This window comes from Elaeis guineensis, chromosome 11 (assembly GCF_000442705.2).
Source record: "Elaeis guineensis isolate ETL-2024a chromosome 11, EG11, whole genome shotgun sequence".
Taxonomy (NCBI): domain Eukaryota; kingdom Viridiplantae; phylum Streptophyta; class Magnoliopsida; order Arecales; family Arecaceae; genus Elaeis; species Elaeis guineensis.
The window spans coordinates 105,268,867-105,290,815 of NC_026003.2; the positions used below are offsets into that span (position 1 = coordinate 105,268,867).

At 36.0% G+C, this 21,949-nt stretch overlaps 1 protein-coding gene across 2 annotated transcripts in view; it reads right to left on the reverse strand.

Annotated features, from left to right (window-relative positions):
- Nucleotides 1-9,019: 9,019 nt before the first annotated feature.
- The window catches only part of LOC105053677 (uncharacterized), a 55,066-nt gene continuing 42,136 nt past the window's right edge, over nucleotides 9,020-21,949 (reverse strand). For both annotated transcript variants that reach the window (XM_073246151.1, XM_073246150.1), the window contains exons 7-13: nucleotides 18,113-18,284; nucleotides 15,140-15,213; nucleotides 13,349-13,418; nucleotides 11,954-12,025; nucleotides 11,748-11,881; nucleotides 11,573-11,646; nucleotides 9,020-10,729 (exon numbers count right to left, since the gene is read on the reverse strand). In XM_073246151.1, coding sequence (XP_073102252.1) covers nucleotides 10,644-10,729; nucleotides 11,573-11,646; nucleotides 11,748-11,881; nucleotides 11,954-12,025; nucleotides 13,349-13,418; nucleotides 15,140-15,213; nucleotides 18,113-18,284 — 682 coding nt within the window. In that variant the 3' untranslated portion in view covers nucleotides 9,020-10,643. The remainder of the gene's footprint in view (nucleotides 10,730-11,572; nucleotides 11,647-11,747; nucleotides 11,882-11,953; nucleotides 12,026-13,348; nucleotides 13,419-15,139; nucleotides 15,214-18,112; nucleotides 18,285-21,949) is intronic.

Consider the following 21,949-nt stretch of genomic DNA (forward strand, 5'->3'; position numbering starts at 1 on the left):
TAATGTGTTTGTCAGTGTTGCCCAGCTATGCAACCCAAGAGGGGGGGGTGAATTGGGTTTCTAAAAATTTTAAGCTTAACTTATGACTTATGAGAAGTGTTTGACAAAGCTAAATAAATAGGGAGAGTGGAATTAATTCAAGGCTAATAGTAAGAGCAAGAATGCAAGAGAATAATGAAGAGATAACGAAGAGCAATTAGACACACACCAAACAAAAGGATTTATAGTGGTTCGGTGCCAACCTTGCACCTACATCCACTCCCCAAGCTCCTACTTGGGAATTTCAATCCACTAATCTTGTATTCAACCCGAATACAAACGTCGAAAACTCCGACTCTAGCTATCCCAAGCTAGTCCACTTATTTCTCGGGTACAAACCAACCCTATACACTCCGATTCAAGATTCGGATCAACCTTTCCTTGTTTTGAAACCCTTTCAAAATAAAAATAATAACACAAACAAAGTATAACAATGAATAGCACAAGAAAGCTCCTTTAATGAGCGTATGAGACTTTAAATACTCTTTACTCAAGAAGAAGACCCTTTTTAATTTCCTCAAGGTGGTTGGAGACTAGAATGTGCACTTGAGGAGTTGGTGAGCTTGGATCAAAGGCTTCTTGAATGCTTTGAGTGATCTTCTACTTAGGGCTGAAAAGTTTGCTTGAAATCTCTTTTTCAAAATCTCTCTTCTTTTTCTTCTTACTTTTTGTTCTTCTTTTTGATTTCCACATTTTTGTCCCTTTTATAGCTTTAAGAAATAGTGAAAAACATTCTAGACTGAAAAAGAGCCGTTAGACTGCATTAAATAAGCATTAAAAGTATTTAAAATGGGTTAAAAATTAGCCGTTGCAGAAAAATTCTATCACAGGGGTCGACTCATGAGTCGACTCATGCCTGGGGGTCGACTCATGGGTCGACCTCTATGGAAAAACATCACAGAATCAAACGGGATCCGAGGTTCTGTAAAACTGGCAAAAAGACCCGCAGAGATCGACTCATGAGTCGACTCATGCCTTGGGGATCGACTCATGGGTCAACTCACAAGGTGTGCCAAGTCTGTGCCGGCCAGGAATTTCAGCGTGCCAGTCATCTCATGTGCCATGAGTCGACTCATGGGTCGACTCATGATTTTCAATCATGCATATCTTTCAAAATACAAGTCCAAAATCAATAAAATTTTTACCATTGGATCACAAATTTTTTGTTCTATCATTTGATACTATCAAATCAGGGTTTTGGTAAAATTATAATTTTGCCCCTGAAGAGCAATAAGACTTTTTCAAGTGAGAAATATTAGTACCCCTTCAACTGCTTTGTAATCATCAAAATCAATCTAAGGAGCAACAGTCAGAAGACCTGGAAGAAATACTTAAAGGCACGAAAGACATAATATGATGGTGGTTGTTGCCATATATATATTAGAGAATAGCTTGTGTTTCTCTATTTGCATAAGCTCTAGTATATTAACTTTTTACTAACCATTCATAAGCCAATCATGTCTTATGTCTCGATGTTCATGCATGTGCAACAGCATAGGGTACTTCTCACCCCCTAATCTGGTGACTTTAGGGCTGTCGATTCGATGGGTGTGCATGCGAGAGAGATGCCAAGCTCCATCGAAGGGGCTTCGAAGCCTCCTTTCCTCTCTCTTTTTCTACCTCCTTTTCTCTTTCTTTCATTTTTTGTTCTCTCCGCCTTCTCAAGGGGAAGAATTATTGCACGCACTAGGCTTGGATGGCCCAAAGGCAAATCCCGAGGTGTGTTAATAGTGGATGACCCACTATTAAGGATTAACGAGATAAAAAGGGGGAGTACAATATTTAATGTATTGATGACCTTCTGATGCATATGATATGGAAATAATAAAAATATGATGAGATACTCCATACTAAAAGCAGACCCCACAATATTATGCTCTTGGTTCCAATGCCATTTTGCTCGCCGGTTACTTCGGCTTTCACATTTTCTTGTGGTCCAATCCTAGATATGTTTGAGTTTTGCATCAGAGAGTTCTACCCCCTACTGAAAAGTGGGATCTTCTCTTTCCCTACTAAAGAGATTTTTAGCCAATGGATTATAAGCATACTCCGACCCTATGAGCGTACTTCGACTCGGTCTCCTCTTTTCCTAAAAAGTGGGATCTTTGGTAGCTCTTTTGTTGAGGAGTGGAGGCTTCGACTGTACTCTCGCTGAGCAATGGGGGCTTTGGCTGCACTTCCATCGAATAGTGAAAGCTTCGGCTGCTCTTCCGCTAAAATGTGGGGACTTTATCTGCTCTCCCACTGAATATTGGGAGCTTCGCCGGCTCCCCTACTGAAGAGTGGAGGGCACAAGTGGCCGTTCATGCCTTCCTTCCATGAAAATTATGAGTTCTGTTATAGAGCTCTTGGATCCTACTGGGCTCCTCATTATTTGCTTTAGCATAGTAGTCTTCTTCTTTTGGAACTCTTTTCTTTCAAATATTCAGAATCTTACAAGTAGCCAACTTTTCTTCTTCCTCATCTTACAGACCTGTAGTCCTATCCAGAAGGAGGGGAAATGAAATAAAAATGAGGGCTTAAGAACCTCTTACCAGAAAGTTTCATGCATATCTTTTGAGGCTAACTTCCTTTTCCGATCCAGGTTGCATGCCCCACATTTATTGAACTCAACCAAAAGTATTTAGGAGGATGTCGACTGATCCGCTTGATTTATGGCTATATCCAATCCATTTGATTCTTAATCTCTAGCCGCTTCACGAGCCGTCTTAGCACGGGAGCAAGGCACGTGCACGGAGAAGCTTACAGACCTCTGCTTCTTTTCCTTTCTTCTCGTCACCTTTTGTCTCCCCATTTCTTCTTTCTCCTTCCTTCTTTGCTATCATTGATGGTAGAAAGGGGCTAAGAGGAAAGGATAGAACCCTTTTCTTTTCCTTTTCTCTTTATTTGTCATATATGCTTTTTCTTCTCCCCATTTTCTTGGGTTTATTTGGAGTCATCATAGCTAGCCACTAAATATATTAATTTAACCAAAAAGGGGACAGGCTCCAATGGTTTGTCATATTTTAACAGGCAACGAAGTCGACGCAGATGTCCGAATCAAAGCCAATGGCCGAAGCCATAACTAGAGGTCGAAGCCACAGTCAACATTCGAGGTATGAGCATGGGGTAACAGAATTATGACCAAATTGAGACGACGGGGTTCTCTTAATAAAACAGTCACTCCCGTCGGCGAATAAGCTTGCATCCATCTGACTTAGATTATTTACTTCCAATTTTCAAGCCTCATTTCTTTTGTGAGCTAGCAAAGGGAGTTATGGGGATGCCTCCGGTAGCCAGCGTAGAGTATATTCTACAACAAAAAATCCTACCAGCGAGGAAGCTCTCCATGGTAGCATAATGGTAAATAAGGCACTCTTTCCCAAAAGCAGGCAATCACGTGGGCACCTGATGCCAGCGCGAGAGAGCCGTCCTTCCTCTAGCGCCAATCTATTGCAGATGAAATCTATCCTGGGCCGGAGGTGCTGGAGCATGATGAAATCCGACGAGTCAATGACGATCAGATCTGCAAGAAAAGCACAGTCAGAGGTGGCTCCGATGGAAACTCTCTGACACTCAAGTCAGTTTTCTTGCAACAGGAGGAAAAAAGTGCATATTTTTTTGGAAGGGAGAGGAGGCGTACTTGGAGGGTCCCTATTTATCTTTTTATATGAGCGAGGTTGGAGCCGTGAGAGAGCAGAGATTGTCAGAGATATTTTATTTTCTATTAAATATCCTCGTAAATTATGCCTGACAAAATCATGTCATGGGACGTGAAGATCATGCACATTAATGGCATGAGTTGACAAAAAAGGTTAGAGGGCTTTGGTCTGCCTCTGGCCATTCTTATATTTTAATGGAAGATGCGACATGGCTGTAAAAAAATCTCTAACAGTCATCATAACAAGCTATTATTTCTAATGGCCTAACGTGACAGTCATTTGGAGACTAAAATTATGAAACACCTCAGCCGAACCAAGAACTGAAGGGAGTAGGCCTCATGGGAGCCAATGACCGAAGCTGACAGTGGAGGCCGTTCTAGGATGCGAAGGCCGAAGGAGGCCGGAGGGCTAAAAGAGGCCCACTAGCCGAGGAAGATCGATAGCCAATGCAAGAGCCAAGATCGTCGAGGGGCTCATAAGCCAAGGTGGTGATCGAATGAATGCAAGGAGCTTAGGTACCCTCAGGCGAAGGCCGGACACGGGTTTGACTTCTCCCTACTCTTTTCTCACCATATTTTCTCTCTCCTGTTTGTCTTGTTATAATGCTCACGGGAGAATAGCATGAGAAAAAGAGAGGCAATTAATGTCTCTATTAGATTTATATGGCCATCTTTTTTTCTTTTGTCCTATTATGATGGTCATGGATGGGGTAAAGAGAAAGAGGCAATTAAAGCCTCTGTCAGAGCCAAGTGGACCAAGACAATTCTTAGAACATATGCACGGCTGGAAGCACGATTCTGTGGTTCTTCAAGTCCCACGTCTTCAGTCTAAAAATACTCACAATACTATCATATCTTCGGCCAATATACGAATACACCCAACAATTACCATCTCATTCACACCCAGATCGCAACCACCATCTCCTCTAGAGAACCCGATTTTTCCCCATCTTAAAGACTAACAAACTCTTTAACCTTGCTGAAGTTGCAAGATTTGCCGTCCTCAAATTATCCTTGGCAAAAGCCCAATCACGACAAACCCAGTCCTGACTACAGAGGCTTCGGCTTTCAAAGACTTGGATTACCATATCTCTTCCCAAATCTGTTCCTCCCTGCATTGTTAGTCTCACACATGCACATGAAGTTGGGGATGTTCTTGTGCAAAGCCTCCATAAAAAGACCTAGGATCCTCCATGGTGCATGGATTGCATTGCAAAGTACAGTACTGTGCTCGATGACCATCATCAAAAGATGGACGGCTATCAATGGTGACACATCATGTATAACCATCTTGTATGATAACTATCCATCTCCTGATATCGGCAACTAAGCATGGTACAATGCTATGTGGTGCAATCCACAAACTGTAGAGGATCCACCCTCCCACCAAAAAGCTACATTGATGCACCCGATAATAAGCCTCGTTGCCGTGTATTTGAAAGGATGTCATTTTCATAGTTTCTTTGACCATTAGAATGAAACTTGTATCTGTTTTAAAGGCTTGAATATCAAAGGGAGCAGTTGTAACTTCTCCTTCACCGAAGAAGACAATAACTTGGAGATATATTAGAGCTGAAACCACATCCAATGCCAACATATCCATATCCATATCCATATTTGTTTTACCCAACAAATACAAATATAGATATGGATATTATTCAAATATTTGAATATTAAAAATATGGATAAAATTTAGATAATTAAATTTTATGATTATAAAATTAAAAATATTATTAAATAGATAATAAATCAGGTTAACAACATATTTATATGATTGTAAATTTTTTTATAAATTAATAAATATTATATAAAATTATATAAGATTATATGTAAATTCGGATATTCGAATACAGATTAGATAATTATCTATCCATATCCATTTCTTTTTTTTTTAAATAGATATGGATACAGATATTAGTTGGATTTTCAAATATCTTTTCATCTCCAAGATATAAAATAGCATGCAAATATTATTATCAAAGATGGCTCTCTGGAAATAGTATTTGTTGAATAATCCTATTAGTATACGTTAGTCCACCGGCTATAGAACTCGATCGTGGATACACAATGCCCCCAAGCCGAAGCACCATGTTGAACTACCACCAAAACCGTAGCCATTTGACTTAAGGGGGTGTTTAGTTGGGAGAAATGGAGGTCTGAAATCGGAATCGGAATGGGTGACCCATATTCTAACCGTTTGGTTGAGAAGAATCCCATTCTGATTCTGATTCTGGGATGGAATGGGAATGGCTCAATCTATATAGAACCCAATCCCTACTCTCCTCTATGGATTCAAATTTTCATTCAAATTCCGATTCCGATTTCGATTCCAATCACGAACCAAACGCTTCGAAAGATTTGATCATTCCGATTATGATTCCACTCCGATTTTCATTCTCATTTTAATTTCGGTTGTAAACCAAAAACCCTCTAAAAATACCATAATTGTCAAACGAAGACAGTTGAATGTCACCAATAATCGTGATGGTTCAAACCCATGACCCCAATCAACGTGCAAAACGTGAAAACCCGACTTAATATGTGACTAGGAAAAGAACACTTGTTACTCTTATCAGAACAATAACTAACGTTTTGGAGGATATCTCTCTTTTTTTTTTTTTTTTGTTTCTTTTGGTAAAATAGATGAATTAAACTATTCGAGTACAGATACATTCGTGAGAATCATAAAACAAGATATTTGACAATATCTCTGATTTGGGGACATTGCCACCAAAGAGAATAAACTAGGAGATAGAAAAAAAAAAAAAAAGATGGTAAAGGTAGCTTGCGTTCATTCATCCACATAGACTGGATAAAAGGAGGATGCACGAAGTTTGAAAAGCAAGTTGCCAATATCGCTCTTATTTCTAAATTGGATAATCCACAGAGATTGGATAAAAGGAATGGAGGATGCAGGAAGTTTGAAAACCAAGTTGCCAATGTCTTATTATTTCTCAATTGGATAAAAAGCTTGGGAATCATTATTTACATTACATAAAAATGCCAATATTTTCCAAATTCGACTCTAGAATCAGATTAATTGGAAGACTAATGACTATTATAAGCTACCTAATAAGAAGTAACGTAGGAAAATAATGAGAATATTTAATCATTTTATTTCTTACCAAATAAAAGGTTACTTTTCTTGCTGCTGTGGATCAAAAATAAAAATATCAAACAAAAATTCCAACCAAGCAACAACTTTCTCAACTTTTTTTTTTTTTTTTTTTTGTAGTACGAAAGAACTGTTATAGGAGACTTCTAAAACAGTTATAGTAGTTTTTTTTGGTAAAAAAAAAAAAACCAAAAAAACTAAAGAAGGAAAATAACGAGAATATTTAATCAATTCACTTCCCACCAAATAAAGAGTTACTGTTCTTGCTGCTATGGATCAAAAATAAAAATGTCAAATGAAATTCCACCAAGCAACAACCTTCTTAACTTTTTTTTTTTTTTGTAGTATATAAGAGCTGTTATAGGAGACTTCTAAAACAGTTACACTAATTGTCACGCCCCGAACCCAACATCCGGGTCGGATACGTGATGGCCGCACACTCCTTAGAGCAAGCCCTAAAGAATATGCAAGGCCAAAATAAATATTACAACCTTAACATCCATAAACAATTAATTTCAAATATAATTCATAAAACCTTGCATAATTACAATTTAAATTTCTTCAATTCTCTGATCAGATACTATGACACTCTATTTATCCTTCTGCTCACCCGTAAATCCAAGCCATAGCCAATCTAAGTCATCCTGTAACTCTGAGAAGAAAAAGAAAGATGAAGGGGTGTGAGCTTTACAGTCCAGTAAGAATTCCCATATCATACTGATATAATAATATAATCTAAAAATAAAGATAAACAATAAAACATAAATCCGATGTTCAATGTCCAGAATAATGCAAATATCCATAAATTTTTTGTATTGTTAAAATAGATGCATCATCATATGTTAACAGGTGAAATACTTTTGTTCAACAATTATTTCATGTCTTATCTTTCATTTCTCCTTTCATAATCACATGATTCTTAACAGTTTCCTTCCGGCTCTGGACTATCTAAGTTTATACCTCAGTCATCATCCGGATCGAATCCACTTAAAAAGTCTTTTAAGACTGCCCCAGGATGAGCTCCTGGCCGGCTGTCCCACGTACCAAAGCCCGTGAGAGGCTGTCCCAGGCATAAGCTCCTGGCGAGCTATCCCAGGCATGATATCCTGGCCGACTGATCCACCTGTAAGCCAGTGGGGGCTGTCCCAGGCATAAGCTCCTGGCGGGCTGTTCCACATGACAAGGCTAGTCCATACCATATATCTCTTTCTTTTCATTTAATCATTATGTGTTGATTTCATCAAATCAATTCTGTCTTGCATTATGATCAATTCAGATATGTCATATCTATATAATCATGCCATCAATCTCTGATACATATATATTGACATAACATACTCATACTCAAAATGAAATAACAGTATCTCAGGTATAATAAATTCATCGATCTCAAATCCGACGATGCAAAACTAATAATGCAAGACCGATAGTAAAGTAGCATATTTATAATGGTGATCATGTACAGGAATTCTTACCTTTACCGATGACTGATCCAAGCACAGAAATCAATGTTCTTCTTTGATTTATGAATTTCTTTAACAAAATATTCCACTCGATATCATATGCAGACAATCATCTCTTCATAACCCTGATCAAATATAAAAATCATATATAGAGAAAATTACCGATAATCGATCCTAATAACACAGATCGAGGATCTCTCTTAGGATTAACCAAAATTAGGATTTACCTAAGTATCTGGATCCTCCACTGATCCATAAGACTTCTAGAGAGAGAAAATTCATGAAGAGAGAGAAAATTCTTGAGAGAGAAAGTAGAGAGAGAAAGTGGAGAGAGAAACCTTCGTATCCTTCCGATGAGGTAATCATGGTCGAGATCATCAGAGGTCCTATCAGGGTGACTCAATATGAATCAAGTATTACAAATTTCGAATAGGATCGAACTGGAATCAGATCTACCGTACGAATTTCGGAGCAACCTCGATCATCTTACTTTCATCTCAATTTTATCCTAGGGTCCGTGATGAAATCAGAGAGGAAGAAAAGATCCTAGAGAGACAATCCGTAAAGAGAGAGAAAATAGGGAGAGAATCTAGAGAGAGAAAATGTAGAGAGAGAAGGTAGAGAGAGGAGAGAGAAAAAATTTTTCTCTCTTCTTCTTCTTTTTATTTTATTTTATTTTTATTTTTATTTTTCTCTTTCTCTTTTTCCTTTTTTTTTCTTTTCTTTTCTTTTTCTTTTTCCTTTTTTCTTTTCTTTTTCTTTTTCCTTTTTCTTTTCTTTTCTTTTCTTCTTCTTCTTCTTTCTTCTTCTTTTCTTCCCACGGCCTTCCTTGGCTGAAACAGGGGAAGACCGTGAGGTCCCCCCCTCGATGGCTCGGGCTCCGGCGGCTTGACCGGAGATTCGGCAGCGACCGGCGATGGGGTTCGACCGGCAGTGGCCAGCAGCGGACAGCCGGCGGCAAGGTTCGGCCGGGGAGAAACAAGAAGAGATCGGAAAACAGGAGAATCATCTTGTTCATGGATTTTCCGACGATCCTGACGGCCGGAGGGGGTGCACGAAGTCGTGGAAAAGAGAGGAAAGAAGAGAGGAAGGAGAAAACGGGTTTACCTCCGACTCCGGTGAGGTCTCCAGCGAGTATTTGAGATGAACACGATGAGAACATCCGCGGCTTCAACGGAAAAATTCGAGAAAAATAAAAGAAGAAATCTGGTGCTCGTCATGGCTAGCTTTAGAAGAGAGAAAGAAGATTTTATAAAGGTGATTTCCTACCCCTAATCGAACTCTATCGATCCGATTTTACCAGAGATGGGAAGGAAGAAGACTCCGGCTAGGAGTCTTCCTCCTCCTCTGTTATTATTATTATTTTTTTTTAAAATCTGGGTTATTACAGTAATTAACAAAGCAAAATAATGAGAATATTTAATCAATTCACTTCTCACCCAATAATGAGTTACTTTTCTTGCCGCCATGGATCAAACATAAAAATGTCAAATGAAAATTCCACCAAACAACAACTTTCTCAACAATTTGTTTCTTTCGTGGTATGTAAGGACTGTTATGGAAGACTTCTAAAACAGTTATAGTAGTTTTTAGCAATTAAACAGTCATACTAGTATAATGTTACAAAGGCTGTTATTCTAAAACCTTGGACGGCGTTGGGAGAGAATATATAGAACTATATAAACAACAAATAGAAGGAAATTAGAAGATTAGTTCAATATAGAAAAGAAACTTGAACCAAGCCAACATGGGGAGGAGTCCAAGAAATCTCGAGAAAGAGCATCATATCTGGCCAGCAGGCCAAGATCAACAAACAGGTAAATATTGGGTGGAAGGAGGCCAGATGAATCTGCTGCTTTTAGTAGGGTTCACGGATAACATCTTCCTGTTCATCCTTGTTAATTATCATGCACACAAAGCTTTCTATGGCAGCCGACAAACTGTAGCATAATCTTGTCTTGGGATTCAAAAATCCCACTGTTTACTGACTCAATGAACTTGATTCAGATTCTTCTGCTTCTCACTACTGTTGTTGAGTGAAATAAGCATGTGCTTCTATCACCATGCTTAAAGCTTAAACTTCACTTCCACATTCTATTTGTTATATTACTGGATAAAAGAATTGGAAAAGATGTTCAATAAAATAATTACATGCATGTGAACAAATTATAGTAGCATCAGGGAAAAAGGTTTTCTACCATTGAATTATATACATGACACCATTGAATTATATACATTGACATCGTTATATGAAACAATATTTGGGGCTTGAAAAATTAAAATTATATATATGAGAAATAAGGAATATTTCATGGCTATGAATGGACAATGCTAAGTTGAGACCAACATCCACTGGAACAGAACATGTTCTGGAGTAATCTGGATATCATACCGATACTTGAACAGTCTGCACATGTTGTTCCTGATTGATGGCTTTGTCCCTCATTACAACAGGGGAGATCAGTTTCCACACTGCATGGTGACAGATATGAAGTGTCAGTTTAGTTACAGAACAACATCAGTATGAAATGGATCTTCAAATACTGAATTTGTCTGAACAAACACTCAAGTAGAATGAAATCAATTTCTACTACCAAAACAATGAGGTCAATGCTGACTTTTACTTAATTTGAATCGATTAGAAATCTCAAGAAGATTTTGATTTTTCAAATATTTATTTTTTTGAGAAATACCAATTCTTTGTTTTTTTATTTTTTGGATTGTAAGAAAATATGGTTTAAAGATAGTTCAAATATGATTGAAAAAATTCAAAATAAATGAGACATTAATGAGTTGTCTGCTCCTTATAGCCAACATACACACACATACATATATAGTTGGTGGACCTATGCACTTTCTAAAAATTAAAGGATCGCAAGAAACTAATCCCATTCTTATTCGTTTAGACAAAAGAATTCAGAGTTTGACCGTTGAGGAAAATGCGGAACTTTTGATGTGTTTTGGAGCGGCATGGATTCACAGATTAGTTTTGAAATTACATTTTGAAGGATCCCAAAAGGGATGTGGGTTTTCCTTACAAAATAAACATCCTGCTAACAAAATACCACCAAGAACTTTTTTCTTTATTTCATTACCTACAAGGTGACAATCTTCTATCTGAGTACATAAATCTCTCACAGGTTTATTTTATTATTAATTTTTTTTAATTTTGGAGTCCCACTGATGAAACTATAGGAGTTTTGACAAGCACTGTTTTTATCTGGTGTTATAATGGAGTGCGATTTAGTTAAAAAATATTTTACCAAGATAAGTTCCAATCCAAGTGAAAAATAAAGGATATATATGAGCACTTACAATATATGCTGGCAGCAAACCATTCATTGATAATTTTCACCCACGTACTTGCCCAACCAACATCGATGCTCCATCTGATACAATGATAATGGTGCCAAAAATCCAAATGAAGTGAAACCAATCTTCATACATATAAGGATACATTGAAAGCACATCTCGGTAAATGATATCTTACTTTCTAGTTGGTTGATCCAATTCCCAGCTAATGAATAGCATTGCAAAATACATTGCTCCCATCGCAAATATGAAGTGGAATATCTCATAACTATATGGGACATCATCTTCTGATCGAATGTCATCCTTACAGAACTGAATAGCAAATTGTTAAAAATCCATCAAACAATTAATTAAACTAGAGATGCTTACTTCACAGAAATTCACCTGAAAAGACTGTGTATCAATCCCAGTTGAAAAGGTTGCCATTACAATTGCACAGACAGCAATTAGAAAGCTCTACAGATAAGAATCATGGAAGAATGATGAAATTTCAACAGTTGAAAGACAAAACATTTAATTAACTACAACATCTATCATCCCGAATGATGAAATTTGTCCCAATAATCATATATTAGCATAGATTCAAAAGAAAGGTTGATTTAGCATGAATCATAAATAGATTCAATATCCTGCAAGATGCACCTCATGAAGTTCCCTATTTTGAATTTCTTTAAATATTGATATACATAAACTACAGAAGTACAAAGTGGTTTTCCCTTTTTCCTTCTTGGATAAAATTGATATAGCAGCCAGTACAATGAACTATACCTCAAATCTCTTGTTTAATATGTTCTCAAATATCTAATCTGCCATTCCATATACAACTTGAAAGTCAGTATATAATTTTTGCATTCAAATTTTGTCGCAATGCCTGTCAGAGTTAGAAAATGATATTCCTTCAGTTGTAGTTTTGACCTTCATCATTAGATATAAAGCCATCTTCTTTCATCATAGGATCAAATTCTTGTATTGATGCTTTTGGAGTACTGATTTCTACAAAATTAGTTCAAAGTCTAGCCAGAGCTCATAACTTTTGTTTGTTCACTAAAAGATTTCAAATTTGATGCTTAATCTTCGATAAAAAGATAAAGGTTCCTTCTTTTCTCACATTCTTGACAATCAAAAATAGCAGTTGCAAAGAAAACTTCAGACCTGTCCTTGTCACAAATTGAACATTGATGCTGCAACTACTGTTTTAAGGTTTCATTGGATGCCTACATTCTGTTCTAAGTGGTTCAATATGCTAGGAATTATTTTAAGCTCGTAATATATCAGAGAAATGAAGAGTCACACTAATAAGACTTATCGCCTTGGGAGGATCCTGATGAATTAGAATCTAGCAATGCTTAAAAATATCCAGGAATATAACCTGATCAACACCCAGGGAATCAGTTGCAGGAGCAAGCAAGATGTGGTTAAGGTTATCTGACGAAGGTTACTAATAATGGGATGCTGAAGCAGGGATCATAAACAGGATTCACAGACGGAGACTCACTATGTATCAGAAAAGAAAAATGATGCTAATGAGTGCTTGAAGGGTATAGGCATGAAGGAGAGGGAGAAAAAAGTAAATGATGCTACTTAGGAGTTACACGATGGGTTGATCACAAGCAGCACAGAAGTAGACTGTGGCACAATGCAGTAGGAGCAAGCAATAACGAAGGTCTTACAAGATCTCTAAAGTGTAAATATCAAATATCTGTGACATACCAAGGCCATCAACAGCCTCATACAATCAAACAAAAGCAAAGATAAATTTTCAAGCATCTATCTTCTTACCAGTATGGTAGTCCAGCCACCATCCTCAGCCATCATCTTTTTTGTGTTGCATTCCTGAGTGTGAGGTTCACTGTAATGGTGCAAGTCATTCATGTTGTCCAGTACTTTAGTGCATTATACAAAACAAATTATTACCACCTTACTGGGACACACATGAATATTATATATATATATATACATACATATATATAGGAATAAGTCAACAAGTGAAATAGCAATTCTAACTGCAACGTACAGCAACCATACAAGATTCAAGCTTAAGGTTAGACCTCCAGTTCTTTCAGGTTTCAGGATAGCCATATATCTAATCATGATTCTAGAAGTCTTGTGTTGATGATCCTAGACAAGCCCAACATTCAGATTATAAAGCAAAATTTCATAAGCTTCAGAATATTTCAACACATTGAGCTTTCACCATCTAGAAATGCATAGCTTTCCCATGACAACTTCTCCGACTTGTCTATGAGAAGCATATAACCTGACATGAACACAATAAATGGTAACATACAGCACATAGTTTACTATATTTGGATGATGAATGCAAAAATATAGTTGGTGTGGTTTGCTTGGATAAGCCAGTGACAAACCACTAGAAGTTTTGGAGAGTTAACTAAGTCTTCCCCTACTTTGGTACATGACCAAAACTAAACCATGGAGAAGGATATATTGATGAAATTTTTCTTGCCTTTATTATATCCTTTGAAGAAACACGAGGATCTGGAATGGATAAAAATATGGTGCTTTGGAATGAGAAAATTTACATTAACAAGAATAACTGAGTTCATAGAGTAAATATGCAGATGCTTGTACCTATAAATGAGGGACTAGAGCTACTTATGGGCATGTCCTTGACATTTCATACATGTTTTATCATCTCGAGAATTACAACAGGTTAAGGCCTAAAAAGATGAATAACCAACTTCACAAAAAGTCCTATGTAATTACAGGTCTAAACTATCATCAATATCCACATAGCTTGATATCTTTTCAAAATTCTTTGTAATTGCCTCACTGATCTTCTTCGTTCAATTCACATATCCAGTCAAGAAAAATGTCCATCCAAATATACAATGCACTATTTTTATTGCTAATTGCTGTTGCTTTTGTTTGTTAAATTCACCATTATACTAGCTCATGCTATTGGTGTAGACTTCTGATGAGCATCTAACAAGGTCAGAAAATATTATGCATTATATAAGGCTTCTGATGATATCAGAAGATTAGATTAAAGACAACAGCTTCTATGTGGTTGGAAGTTTCTTCAACAGTTCTACCCCTTGAATCTCTACAGCACCCACAGACATTGGATTTTTGAGAGAGTGGTGTTCCACTATAAAGGAATTATATCATATTTGTGGATTAGAGTTCTTTTGGAAAGGTATTACCAGATAGTTTAAGATCTAGTACTAGCATCAAGTATCAATACTGTATTATTAATCACAATCAATGTCAAATTTATCTTTAGTTAAAGGCTTAAAGCCCTTGATTTATGTCTAGAACATGAAAATTTTTGCCATCGTAAAGCAACTAAAATGTCGTATCTCAGTGAAGGGTTTTCATGGCAGATCATGGAATGTTGCATATCTTTCAGCAAAGGCCCCATCTACTACAGTTTTATCATTGTATATTACTTGGATAATCATTTAGAATTAAGATGCATCCTCTATGAACTCTAGTCTTCTGAAGTATTAACATGACACTTTAGGAGATGATGACAGGTAAATAGTATAGTAAGTTAAAAGATACTACAAAATTAAGGGCATGAACCAAGACTGTAAAATAAAAGCATACCTTTGAATTGCAGACCAACAAAGGAAAACAATGTACGAACCCATGATTCCAGAAGATAAAAGGCCCTTATTAACCTGTTACATACAAAAGGGGTGCTGAAACATTGTATATGTATTTTTAACTTCGTATCAACCAAATAATTGTAAGTTCCAACTAGATACATTCTTTGCTGAAAATGTGACCACAACTATAAGCATAACCAGCTGTATCATAGCCTATTTATGTGTCAGTGAAATTTCCAAATCCATCTAGTTTGCGAATCAAAAAAATTTCTGTTGTGCTTCAAACCCCATTCTGTATGCTACTTTCAGCAGAAAAGGAGTAAAAAGAAGAAAATAATGAAAGGGCAAGGATATTAAATCACACCAAGGAGATAGAGACTTCCAAAAGTTTTGCATCAATTTTTTAATCTGATTGGTTGAATTCGTAGCCCATAGGGTTTATATATTTTCAGGCTACCTTTGACTAACAAGAGAAAGATGTAATCCTAAAAATACCAGGAAAACTAAATAAAAAGAAATTGTAGAAAATAAATAAGTTTCGCTTAGGAGGTTTTCTTTTCAGATTAGGATTTCATCATACAGATGAAGCCATGTCCGCCTTCATGTTACCATACCCAGTTCAGATTCCATGAGGGTTGTCTTCACACCCTTTGGTTCTGTGACACTCATCTTGAGATAAAAGACCCACAAGATAATGGAAAACAGAGATCAAAATGAGGCTCTTGAACCTTATTTTGTGAAATTTTTTTCGACCAAAGGGCACAAAATTTTCAATATTTTCTCAATTGTACATTCATCTCTGATTCTCTAGGTTCAAGGGTCTGTCTTGCAGTTCATGTATACATGCATATAGAGGAGCATTGTCAGTGAAGGGCTTCTTATACCATGGGATTATGACCTCCTACATCCCTTGAGTGTAGGGGGCAAATATGATTTTAGACAAGTGATGACACATGTTGCTCCTTTTCCAACAACCTAACTTTTCTCCTTTATTTAATTATTTTTTTGGTGATTTCAATTGTAAAAACATTGATTTGGTAAGTTTTAGGCAGAATTTAGAAAAGTCTTCTCAACACATTCATAACCAGTATCATATTATGTGCACCAAACAAGCACCACACCATAAAATAGATAGCCATGCATTTTTCCACCTGCACATCCTAAAATGGTATCATACAATTCTAGATTTGTTAACATATTTCAAGGATTAAAGTCCGCATATCATGCTGGAGCTACTTATGAGTTGGCATGACAAGTATCATGCTGTGTCATTCACATGCTTAGAAACATGCTACAGCCCATGGTAAACAAAATGCATCATGCTGACTCATACCAATGTATGCCAATGTGTGTTAGATGCTCACAAGCTTTCACCAATTAGAACCTCGCACTAGAGACAAAATAAGGGTATTCCTGTAACATGCTTGTATCTTGGTGACATATAAATTAGGCTCAATTTGTACATGAAGACTTTATTGGAATAGGCAATGCATGAAATTCAAGAGAGCTCTATTATATTTAATTTGGATACAACTGAAAAATCGAGAAAGCTCTATTATGTTTACTTTGACCACAACTAAAAAAAAAATCTTTTTATTGGATTACAAGAAGGGATGCATACATGCATATATATATATATATATATATATACATACATAACACATACATGCATACATACATACATGCATACATACATACATACATATTCAGAGCTATATGTTTTAATATGCATATATCATGATTAACAGTATGGATTTTCAATTTATATGTCCCATCGTGTATTTTAGAACAACGGCACAACTAAAATTATCCATTGCTGCACCCACTTGATGCATAGGTAGGTGACCACCAAAACATATAGTTTTTGGTTTCTAGGCATTTTTAGTGGTGTAGATCATGATAGACAATGTGATCTCCAAATAGGATGGCCCATCTTAATTTTTGTGTCATTAAATCTTACCATTCTGATTGACCAAAAATAATGTAGCTCTTCTGTGTGGATTTACATATTCTAACACACGTATGAGCATATAAGTGCTTTAGTGTTCCTATCTCATTCTACGAAAGCAATAGAATGGTGTGGACATGTGTGGTAGGGTATGCATCATAACCACTACTTAGTTAAGAAGGCATATGCTTCAGCCAGTTCTGTTATTTTTGGAGAAATAAACTACAGATTTACTCTAATGCCCCTTTCTATGAAAGCAGTAGCATGGTGTGGACATGTGTAGTAGGGTATGCATCATAACCACTACTTAGTTAAGGTAGTATATGCTTCAGCTAGTTCTGATATTTTTGGAGAAATAAACTATGGATTGACTCTTACGCCCCTCACTACTGAATGCTAATGTTGCACTAAAAGGCATAAGAGTCAGTTTGTAGTTCATTGCTGTAGAACACAAAACTTGCTTTGACATCATCACCACTTTAATTAAGGATATGATTTTTTTCAACTTTCAATACCCTTCCTATATTGAGGTCTAGCAATATGGCTTAGGAGATATAAAAGTTATTATATATCTTGGAAAGCTTATTTAGCTAATGAGTGAATGGGAAGCATGTTTGATCTTTGAGTGTTAACCGTAAAAGAAATTCCTACTCCAGTTCACAGTTGATATAAATGAAGTGATAAAGAGAATGTTTGTAAAAGCATGTAACTAATGCTTGACAAGTTCTGTAAGTGCTTATTTACTATTCTCTAGCTGTGTAGCATTTATGTCATGTGCAAGATCAAACCCCTACTACGAGGTCAGAGGAAATTCTTACCTGGGTTTGAAGCCTAGAATTTCATATCTGGATTGAGACTATCCATTTTTAAATAAATAAAATTCAAATTAATACACAATTTTGCTCAAGAATAGCAATCATTCTTAAATAAAAATACCTATCTCAAAGAAAGGGATTAAAAAACAACATCATTTCTACCGAAATAGAGAAAACAATGCTGTTGAAAATTTTCCATGGTGCGTACCTTAGAATGTAGTGATACAATCATCATTACTTTAACCAAGATTGCAGTCCATGCGATGAGGAATATGTTGACAGTGCAAGACGTGTCCAGAGCATACATAATGTACATAAGAACAATCCCACAAAAGGAACCAAGGTAGAAAATGGTTGACAAGAACAACCCAAAGAAGCCACTGAAGGTAATAAAAAGATTAATTTTGCATCAAGCTCTAGAATTTAAATAAAATAAGTTCATTTATACATGCAAAAGAATATCTGAAATGACAAAATAATATTTACATTTTCCGGGGAAAAAATCCTAGGATTTAAATAGCATTAATATCACAAAATATCATTTACCATAAGTTTTACCATACATATCTAGGCTGTATTGACGTCAATTTCATTTATTAGAGAATATCCATTGCAGTTTTATCCATTTAATCAAATTTATATGTTAATGTTGGAATCCATGCCTAAAAGCCATTTGTATCAAACACACAATATAGCATTTCATTTGAAAATTTGTTTTATGGATATACTTTCATGTTGTTATAAAAAGATACTGAAAAAAGGCCTCGAGTTGTGAAAGGATCTACATCTTCTATTGGTTAAAATGAACAATGAAATTCAAGCCACACCATAGGAAGGATTTGTTTACTTGACTCGAATTATATATAGTTATAGCTGAGTTTTTGTATTTTAAAGTATCTTTACAATGCATGGTTCCTACTTCCTAGGCTCATTAGAGTGTTTAATCATCAAGGGCTTTGCACTTAGAAGAGAGTCTCCTTCACTATGTAGTCAATGCCAAGTATTCACTTCCAAAAGCAGTAAAATTAGTAAGGAGGCAACAACTTCTTCAGCATTAGTTTAAACTTGGCCACTTAGACTCAAGAAATAACACTTTTATGTAGTATTAGTCCAGTTACTATGGGTTATCACCGTGTTCAATAGTGCAATAAGTGGGAATGTGTAACCTATATTAGGATAGAAACCTATAAGAAACAATTTTCTAAATCAAGTGTTGAAATTATAATTCATGTGTGATGACCTAGCACAAATAGAACTGGGCTTGGTCTAGAAATCTAGTTCAAGGCCAAAAAAAAAAAAGCTGAAACAAGACTCCCAGTGGGAGTCTTCTTCCCCCATGGACTCCTGATCAAAGTTGGGAATCGAAGCCAGAAGAGAGTCCAACTCCTCTCCTCTAGCTCCATTTAAAGGAAGGAGGCTTTATCTGACCTTCCCATCAAGAATCACAGTTCCGACGCAAAGTTTTGCCAGTGATTTAGGTTTGCCTTCACCAAATGCAAGCCATCACCATTGCATGCGTCAGAGGCAAAGGGTGCAGTTGTCTCGATAAGATGTCCAAAGTAGGATATTGCAATATGATCTATTAATTGAAAATTTTGAAAAAAAAATTCTGAAATTATTTGAATTTGTTGGAGTACATGTAGGTAAGTGATGCTTCATTTTTCTAGATTAATCAGCAAGTTATAAAATATTTGCTACATGAAAATATTCATGATTTATGAAATTGATGCATTGTATTTTTAATATGCCTTTTCTAGAATAGTAAATGGTTTATGATCGAACCTATTGAATTTGATATGGATTGTATCCGATTGATTTTGATGATGCATGGTTTTATGAATTATTCAATTTGAAATATGAAATACATCTTTGAGAAAAGTATTTTGGTTTGAGATGGATTTTAACTTGCAGCGTAACTATACATCGAAACCCTACTAGTAGAGGTTAAATACTAGTAATTTGATACCCTACCAGTGGGGTGGCTAAATGTTAGTACCATGATATTCCATCAGTGGGATGGTTACATACTGGTACTTTGATACCCTACCAGTGCAGGTTATGCGCTGGTAATTCGATACCCCACCAGTAGGGGTTGTATGCTGGTGCTTTGATATACTGTCATTAGGGGTTATATAGTGATACTTTGATTTAGTTCATGGCTATCAAGATCAATATGATGTTTTGAAAGAAATTGGTATATGAAAATTTAAATTGTGAAAGGATTGCATTCACGTGCTTATTATTTGGAAAATATTATATATGTGACTTGGATTTTGAATATATTATTATTGCTTAATTTATCTAGTTAAAGTGCTAATTGCTTACTGAACTGTCAAGCTCATTATCCTCTCTTTCTTTTTCAGATTTAGATACTTAGTTTCGAAAATGGATACTACTTAGAAGTGAGATTAAAAGCAAGGTTCAGCAATATCAACATTATTTAGATGTAGATCTATTATTATTAGTCAAGACTTATTTGATGTAAAGATTTCTAAATATATTTATTAGTTATATTTGTTAATTGAATATTAACTTTTAGTTATTTAAATTAATTCAGCTGTAATACATTGATATCGTGTTTGAAACGCATTGCAAGCTTATAGAGAGAGGTTTCTATGAGTATGCGGGGTTGCCATGACCTCTTGGCTTACAATTTTGGATCGGGGGCCTGACAACATGACTTCATAAATATATATAAACGAGTGTGAATGGAAGAAAATGTTTAATTATGGTTCGTTATTAAAAATTGATTCCTAGATGATTGATGCACAATGGGGTCCTTATGCTCCTTGACTGCTTCCTACATTGTTATACTATGCATTCTTTACTATCTTTACAGGGGCAATTAATCACTCAGTTTTATTTTCTTTGTTACTATAGTTCTAGATCTATGAGCCCAAAGTAGAGCTAAGCAGGCAGGTAATATTATTATTTGATGTTCCACATTTCTAGTACTACCTTCTTTATGTTTCCTTTGATTTATTGCTCATCTAGAAGCATCTCCAAAGTTATTGTGCTGATTTTGGAAAGATGATCCAACACTGCAATAGAATGGAACTTAATTTCCTAGGCTAATTGAGCTATAAGAGAATGAAATAATTCACTCAAAGATCCAACAATCTTCAAGCAGATAACTGACCCTCTCATGTAGTGTGTGAACATCATAAATGTAACTGTAAGTCTTAGTAATATGTGCGTTTGGGGTGATTTGATAAACATAAATCATAAACAAACCATAAATCTAGTGGTAGTAAGTCTTTATAGTAGTTTCCCCAGTAAACAGATGGGTTCAATCTATCCTTTTCCTCCTTTCAGTAATGGATAGATGGACCAGATCAGGCTACTTTCTCTTTTTATGGACAGATTTGATCATCCAGTTGCTACAAGTCCTTCAAATAGATAGATGGACCAGATTGGTCTGTTTCATCAATTTAATAGACAAATCTGACCATCCAATGGCTGCAAAAGCCTTTCTAATAAATAAACGTGTTAGATCAGCACAACTGGTCCATATTAGTTGACAAAAGGCTTCTCTACTAAATAAACAGATCAGATTTGCCATTTTATCTTTAAGGAAGCAACAATCATCTAACAGTTCCTAAAGCCACATCAATTGATATATGGACTAGATTGGATTGTCTCATCTATTTAGTTGGACAAAGCAGAATATCCAAGATCTGCAAAAAGCAAGTTCATGAATATTGCGTTTGGCAAAAGATGCATCCAAATGCAATAAGCAAGTTTGATCGTCGTGTTGAAGCAAGTATATGGCTTCTTAAAGGTAATAATCCTGAGAAGGCTCAGATGTTTTTCATCTAAAAACTTCAACAGTCACATAGATCTAGGACCCATTCTTTTCTTGTATTTGTTTCGTGTGTGAAGTTGCCTGTTGGTACATTCCTGCAAAACTTACCAATTGAACCTTAAGTTCAAGTGTACCTATAAATATAGGACCAAGGTTTATAGTTACCAGTACCACTATAGATATCTGTATTCGAGGTACCTTATATGGTATTGATCAGTATGCTACAATGCGGTAGCATAC